The 8221-nt window shown below is 39.4% G+C and overlaps 1 protein-coding gene across 1 annotated transcript; it reads left to right on the forward strand.

The window, feature by feature from the left end:
- The first annotated feature begins 191 nt into the window (after nt 1-191).
- On the forward strand, nt 192-7247 carry camlg (calcium modulating ligand). Its single transcript, XM_033029318.1, has 4 exons — nt 192-377; nt 2250-2716; nt 5064-5129; nt 5994-7247. Exons 1-4 carry the CDS (start codon nt 233-235, stop codon nt 6183-6185), a joined length of 870 nt encoding a protein of 289 aa, XP_032885209.1. The 5' UTR covers nt 192-232; the 3' UTR covers nt 6186-7247.
- Nucleotides 7248-8221: the final 974 nt, after the last annotated feature.

Here is an 8221-nt window from a genome sequence, read left to right on the forward strand (position 1 = left end):
AATATATAGAGCAAAGATTACATTCTCCACATTGTGTGGGGGAAGGTGATTGGCACCCCGTGACGTCACCACGGCGCCCTGTGACGTGTCTACGGCGCACAGACGCCACCACGGCGCCATGTGACGTCATCACGGCGCCCAGTGGCGCCACCACTGCGCCCTGTGACGTCACCACGGCGCGCCGGAAGTGCGGCTGGACTGGCGGGCGGCGCCGCACATCCGGCCGGCGGCCATGGAGATCGGCGGCAGCGGCGGCGGCGGCGATCAGAAGAAGATGAGTTCGGCGCGGAGACGAGCCGAGCTCCGCCGGAGGAAGCTGCTCCTCAACTCGGAGGATCGGCTGAACCGAATAATGGGTTTCAACAAGAACGGGGCGGGTGAGTGGGAATGAATGAATGAATGGGTGGGGTGGGGTGGCTGGGAGTAGGGCGCGAGGCCTGGTGCTGGTCCCCTGACAACTGGATCCTTGGCAACGGGCCCCTGGTAACGGGCCCCTGGTAACGGGCTCCTGGTAACGGGTCCCTTGGCAACGGCCCTCCTGGCCACTGGCACCAGGCTCGTCAGCAGACAATAGCAGGCTCAACCAATGTCCCAGTCAGTGGCGAAACAACAGTCAAATACACCCACTAGTCTCTGCATGTACCGCACAGCCCGTCAGGAACATTGGACCTCATGCCATTTGGTGAAGCATTGGTGTATTTGGTGTAAACAAAATTTGAGGGACGGTTGGAGTCTCGCTGGAAGAAAAATCAAGCATACCGATAACTTGTTCACAATTTCTCATCTGGTTCCATGAAACCCGTGTGTAGCTAGATCACTTTATCCATAACCTGAGAACACAAAGGGATTAGGAATATATCATTGAGTGAGAGGATGGGATCAATAGAAGATGATGCCTTAATTTAAATTCTGATAGCCTGCTCCTTAATGGATTACACAAGTTCCGTCGAGGCTAACCTTGTCATCTAATTTTTTTCATCTTTAAATCAATCAAGTATAAAATGTTGTACTTTAACAATACCATAATTTATACATTTATGATAATGCATTTTTACAAAATTTCTTCACTGTTATCATACATTGGGCAGTGTTGCAGTATTTTGTGTGGAGCCAATATATAGTTAGAAATCTGATGTTATTTGAAATTAGCGATTTTTGACAAATTTCCAAATAGAGCAATTACCTTTTTTGAATTTGTAAGTAAGGCTGTTTATGGAACTATCTTGCAGCAACAACAGAACCGAATGTACTTTAAATCTCGATACTTGCAGTTTGAATATTTGTAATTCTACTTAATTGCAGTACAGTAGTTATGCCATACCTTGTGTTCCATAACATACAAGAGACTTTGGAAATTGACAAATGAAAGAAAAAAGCTGTCATAAAAAAAAAAATGTATTCCACATTTTAGTTGGGAACTCCCAATTGATCAGTTATGAGGGAAAGTTTATCTGATTTATCATCCTGCAATAAAAATAAATTATTAATTTTCAGGATAGTTGGCTGGCTGACTCCATTGCACAAATGTCTTTGCAATTCCAGTAAACCAATTACGTTCCTGTATTTAAATGTCTGATTGACCTCTGATTGACCTCTGAATGCAAGCTAACAACGCTCTTGGAATAGTAAAGGTGATGAAAAATGCATTGCCTATATGCCAGACAACATGAACCACTTCTTACTTGTGGCTTTGTAATCTGTTTCACTTGTATTGTTTATCAAATCCTTCATTGAGGTGCCTTCTGTGTGGATAAATCTAGGTGTGACGACAATTTTATTCTTGTTTGTTCTTGACAAATAATTATATTGAATGAAACAAATATGACTACAACTGTTTTGTTTTTGCTGGCAGCATACTTTACTTTTTTTTCCCCTATTACTGATTCAGCACTTGAATATCTGTATTGTAGATGCTTAGAAAATGTAAATATATTCAATTTTGTAATAGCCCGGTCTTGCCAATATAGAAAATGCAGTAAATAAGAACCCTGTATGGAAATGTGACTAGCAGTTTTGTAAAAATGTAACAAAAATGTGGTATTCATGTTATATGGTCTTCCAGAAGCTATTTATCAGATTCAGCATGTTATTGATGTGGAAATGAGAGGGTTTAGAATTGGAAGCAATCTTGTAACGATCTTATATAAAAAATTAAGTCTTGATGGTTTTTTACTCATATTTAAAAAATGTATTTCATCATACTCACTGGAAAGATCAATATAATCTATCTTAATTTCCTTTATATGTAGAAGAGGGGAACGATGCAGATTCCCTTCCGCCGTATGAGCTGGAGAAAACAGAATCTCTGCTTACTTCGAGCTTTTCCAAAAGAACCCCAGGAATTCCAGACGAGACTGATGGTTCAGCAACATCCATTCACTACACGAATGGAACAGAGAACCAAGGGTTCTACCCTGCAGATGGAAAAGACTCATTTAAAAGTATTGAGGCTGACAATGATTTAGACCCAGAAAGTCAGGACCTAAGTAAACCAGATGTTCCGCTGGAGCAGGTTCAGCGGGCTCCCCGCCGCGGCATTGAGCAATATATATCACGATTCGATGAAGCAATGAAGCTTCGGAATCAGCTGATGAGTGAGAAGCCCGGTCAGGAGAATGGAAGTGAAGCCGAGGAGTTTGGTACATTCCGGATCTTCCGCTTAGTAGGTAGCGCTCTTCTAGCCTTAGTGGTTAGAATCTTTGTGTGCAAATATCTGGTGAGTACTGCACCTGGTTTCATGCATAAAGAATCTTATATTTGTTAAAGGGGATTTTTTTTTAAATGTGTACCAGTATATTTTTGAGATTTAAACACAAGAAACTGCCATTGGGAAGAAGATATAGGAGCCTGAAAGTTGTCATATCCATGTTCAGGGACAGCTTCTTCCCTACAGACATCAGGCTATTAAATACTACAACTTCCAAATAAGCTCCTAACTACGTAGACTTTGAGGCATTGGTTTTGTCTTTTTGCACTATTATTATTATTTGTGTGTGTGGGTATAGAACTTTCCTGTTGTTTCTTGTATTGTTTACAGGGTACTATGTTTACATATTCCTTGTGCTGCTGCAAGTAAGAATTTCATTGTTCTGTCTGGGACACATGACAATAATACACTCTTGACTCTTGGTTTACTAGGTTGACACTTGGAGTAACTCAGCGGGCAGCATCTCTGGACGACATGGATAGGTGATGTTCCTGGTCGGGACCCTTCATCAGGGAGATGGACAGATGACTTTTCAGGTTGCAACTCTTCTTCAGACTGAAGAATGGTCCTGACTCGAAACATCACTTGACAATTTGTGCAAACTGACCTGTTGCTGGCATTGCCTGAAGGCTGATTGAGAACACATAGATATTTGAGTTTGAAGAAAGGTCCCGGCAGAAAACGTCATCTGTCCATTTTCTACAGAGATGCTGCTTGACCGCTGAGTTACTCCAGTCCTTTGTGTTTTATTTATGATATATGTTTGCAAAGCTCCAGTGCCATTCCTCTGTGTGGAGTTTGCACGTTCCCCCTGTGACTGCTTGGGGTTTCTCCGATTGCTCAGGTTTCCTCCTACATTCCAAAGACGTGCAGTCTGGACTCGATGGGCCGAAGGGCCTGTTTCCATGCTGTATCTTTACCTGTATCTCTAAAACAGTAAATTAAAGATCACATTATCACATTTGCTGGTGGAATTGTGTATATAATTTGTGGAAAAAGTAAGGAAAGTAAGTTTCCAGTGAGGCAGTGAAGCATAATGTTTTGTAGTTGATTGTCAGTTAATAAATACTTTTTCTTCTTGTATCATTTTATATACAGGACCCCAGTTGCTTTTATTTTAAGGCATAAAGTCAGTGGTTATGTAACTTGTCCTTGTAATTAACCCTTTAACCAAAAACACCACTCTGCATTCTTAATTACAGAGCCCGAAATATTCTCATGAGTCATGTTGAAAGACAAGACTGAATGCAGTTTTTCAGAGGGAATTTGACCTGCAACACATTTTCCTTCCCATTTACCCTAGATACCCTGCTGAAGTTCAGCCTTCTTGTTTTACTTATTCACTTACATTGAGCCGGTGTGCATGGAGCGTTGTGCACCTTCGCACCACTATAGTCCCTACTTCTCGTCATTTTTTGGGGAATGCTAGGAGTGTATATAACACCTGGATCAGTATCTGTGCATGCTACATCTGGAAAATGAAGTATATTTCAAATGTGTGGATATAGTTTTTTGACATTTTATCGGTAGTTTTACCATCCTTAAAACTACGGTGTGTGCTGGCGTTGCATTCTGAAAGTGGGGACAGCATTAGAATTTTTGCACATGATTTAATCCTGAAGTTGTTCAAATGGTCTAGGCTTTGCAGTCTTCGCCAAAGAATTGCTGAAAATTTCAGACTGTGGTGACATAGTTTAGTTTATTACTATTGTCACATGAATGCGGTACAGTGAAAAGCTTTTTTGTTGCGTGCTATCCAGTCAGTGAAAAGACTATACATGATTACAATCAAACTGTCCATTGTGTACAGATACAGGATAAAGGAATAACATTTAGTGCAAGCGAATGTCCAGTAAAGCCTGCTAAAAGATAGTCCTAGGTTCTCCAATGAGATTGATGGTAGGTCAGGCCCACTCTCTAGTTGGTGATGGGATGGTTCAGTTGCTTGATAACAGCTGGAAAGGAACTGTCCCTGAATCTGGAGGTTTACATTTTCACACTTCTGTACCTCTTTAACAGTGTCGCACTGCCATGTCCAAAGTTAGTAAACTTCCAGCTCTGCATCTTTGGTACTGCTGAAGCTGATGCTTTAAAACTGCAAGGTCCCTTGGCATGTTGTAAATGTGTGCATTGGAATAAACATGACAGGAGTTGCTGGCAGCAGTTTTGCAAACTGCAAAATCAGAGCCAATGTTTCTGAAATCTTACAATTTATAATGCCACATTCATTGGCACTAGAATTTAGGAATTGGAACAGATGCAAATGCAGTAGTGTTGGCCGTTTATCAAGTCATTCAATTTAGCCCCAGACAGCTGTCTTTTCCCGAACTAATCTTTTCTTAAAAATATTTTCCAGGCCATTTTTGCCCCCTTTCTGACTCTTCAACTTGCATATATTGGCTTATCAAAGTACTTTCCTAAGGTAAGATATAATTCTTGGACTATAACTTTATGCTTGACCTGAATTTAGTATAATGCATCTTTAAAAAATGAAACCATTAGTACATTATATTATAGAAAGTAATGAAATGGATTTCAGATTGGACAGTTCCAACTTCCAATTCGTCGCAGAAATAAATACAATAAATGGATAATGTGCAACTTATGTGTTCTAATTCATTACCCAATTATATTTAAAGCATCTTGCTGGCAGTAACCCAGGATGGATTTGTATCATTTGAATTCTTGAAAACATGATGTTATAATGTGCATTACAAATGTTTGAAATTCTTTGGTTAAAACTGATTTAAAGATGAGTCATGCGATCGTTGAGTTGAGTATCAACTTTTGCATAATTAAGTGTTCTGTGCCACGTTTGTGTTGTTGAAAAAAGTAAAAATAACCCTTAAAAAATCACTAGACATTAATAATAATCTACTATTGTTTGTCAGCGAGTGAATAATCTGTCTGCTTTACAGCTTTCTCATTTATGTGTTCTAGGTCACATGTTACTCATGCATTGTAACGCAAGGACTTTAACTTTCAAAGCTTCTGATTAAAAAAAATATGCAACTCTTTTAATTAGTTTTTTATACTTGCACATTCCCATGAGTGAGCATCATCCTATTATTACTTTGTCTCCTTGGTGGATGATACTGTGGATTAATAATCGGCTTAATTGATAGTTTGTGTGTGGTTAATGCTGCCATTCCCTTCAGTATTGGTGGCACCTCAACTAAGATCACATCAGCTGGGTCATTTTTCAACTTGCCATTAGAAATTTGATTGAATGTCAGAATGACAAAACAAAGGGAAAAGGCACTGATCAATGTTAATCTTTTTGTAGAGTGAGAAGAAGGTGAAGACAACAGTATTGACTGCAGCCCTACTTCTGTCTGGAATTCCAGCTGATGTCATCAATCGCTCAATGGATACGTATGGAAAAATGGGAGATGTATTTGCAGATCTTTGTGTTTACTTTTTCACCTTCATCTTTTCCCATGAGGTCCTTGCCTTAATTGGAGTTCATTTGCCTTGACTCCAATTAGCACGGGAAAGGAATGGAAATGAGGAAAAGCTTTGTCTCATCCAACTTTGCAGTAGGCACTGTCTGCCATTCATTCCTTTAAATTTAACAGGCACTAACCTTTCACACTGTTGCAGGCTCAGTTGTTTTTCCTCCTGAAATCACTTTATCCAGAAAAATGGTTGAAGGAAAAATAAAATGTAAATTTAAAAGTGAGTTATGTGGTCGGAAAACCACATTCAAAGGCATTATCAAAAACTTCAGGAAACATTTTTCCTTTAATTCATTTTGCAAAATTTGACATTAAATGGTGTGTTAGTGCTATCTATTTATAATAACATGGTTCAGCATACAACAAGAACCTCATCTTGCCTGCATAGACATAATAATCCATTTGATAATGCAAAAGGGACTGTAACTTAAAGTGCAGAGTACAACAAAGCCTTTGTCACATCTGTGTATTATTCTGTTTTAAAAAGTTGACATTACTAATGACTGACAGTCTACTAGTCTGATCTTTTTCCACTATTTGGGACTGTGTTTGGCTGGAAAGAATTTACTGTCTAGTGTGTTTGTTATTCTTTCACTGTGATTAAATTATTTGACCCAGGTTTTGTATTTATATTAGACTTTGCGTTTTCTATAAGCCATTGTAGAGCAGAGTGAATGTTTATATTGTGCAATTCAAAATCCATTTAAAGTTAGATACCTAATAGTTTACATATTTAGTTTAGTTGTTTGCGTAAATTAATCCAGTAAAATCATGCCACTAGTGTAAAACGTTATTTGGCAGTCAACACCATGATTTTACCTTTATGCGACTTTGTAGTGTTAGGTGAAACATTTATTCAAGCCTGTGAAGTCTGTTATCCCCTCCAGCAAAGAGACAGGTGAATCAGCTAGGTGGTTATGTACCAGGGCATCCAGTGAGTTTCTTTCTCCATGCATCGCGTGCTTGCATTGTATGTGAAGGGAAAAATGCCTTTTTGTTCTATTTTAATGGTAACAGAGCATGTCATGTCATGATAAGCTAAATGCTAGAATATTGAATAAAATCTTGTTATATAATCCAAACATTCGATTTTCTTTTGTCTGGATGCCCATTGTTTTCAAAGTCGTCTCCTGTCATTTTATACGAAGACATATTAGAGTTTAACTTCATTGTGAGGCACCATATCAAGTTCAATCTTCGTTGCTATAGACATTTCGAGGAGAGATCGCTCGCTCGCTCGCTCGTTAAATTGTGAATCATTCCCACAGGGTGGTGCTGAAAAACATTAAAATCTTCATGCGTGGAGCTTACAAATATATCCTGATGAAGGAGTATGGCAGGAGGTTTTGTTCTGGATGGTATAATTTGAGTGTTGCCAAAACTAACACGTGGAAGTAGCGAGCAGCTCCCCAAAAAACCAACTGTGCAGCAGAGGAAAGCTGCCACATTGTTAAACTACACTATCGCACTACTGACAAGTAGGAAGGAGCGTTTCCTTGTATGAGCCCTTAAGCCATACGACCAAAAAATCAGTGGCGTGATATAACATTTGCACTTTGTTAATGGGACTGCTGATTATTTGAATCTTTGATTTAAATCATTCTGTTGGTGTCAAAAACAACAGCATTGCTTGCTCAGCGTAAAAACATGTTGCGCCTGCAACAGTTGCTTAGGCTGAATTTGGCAAATGGCAATGAATGCACTTCGTGTAGTTTGTACCCACATCATTGTTTCCCATTGCTCTGTCCCAGAAATTATTATTCAATCCTTGATATTCCATTAGACCCAAAACATTTTTTCATTGTGTTTTTTCTCTCATTTGCAAGGAATAGGTGATCTCTTCTGTAAACTCCTCAAAGCCTCCACATCCTTCTCGTAATGGTTCAATTTGAACTTCTAAGATTTGTTCTGAAACTTTTCATACCTCTAGCTTCCCTCTCTCCTGACTCTCAGTCTGAAGAAGAGTCTCGACCTGAAACGTCACCTATTCCTTTTCTCTAGAGATGCTGCCTGACCCATTGAGTTACACCTGCGTTTTGTGTCTGTGCACAATATT

This window comes from Amblyraja radiata, chromosome 11, assembly GCF_010909765.2.
Source record: "Amblyraja radiata isolate CabotCenter1 chromosome 11, sAmbRad1.1.pri, whole genome shotgun sequence".
NCBI classification, from domain to species: domain Eukaryota; kingdom Metazoa; phylum Chordata; class Chondrichthyes; order Rajiformes; family Rajidae; genus Amblyraja; species Amblyraja radiata.

Excerpts from the sequence above, each read along its gene's own strand:
- camlg (XM_033029318.1), top strand. The coding sequence starts at position 233 with ATGGAGATCGGCGGCAGCGGCGGCGGCGGCGATCAGAAGAAGATGAGT. Across the intron at positions 2,717-5,063 it reads TCTTTGTGTGCAAATATCTG|GCCATTTTTGCCCCCTTTCT; the intron begins GTGAGTACTGCA and ends AATATTTTCCAG. Across the intron at positions 5,130-5,993 it reads TATCAAAGTACTTTCCTAAG|AGTGAGAAGAAGGTGAAGAC; the intron begins GTAAGATATAAT and ends ATCTTTTTGTAG.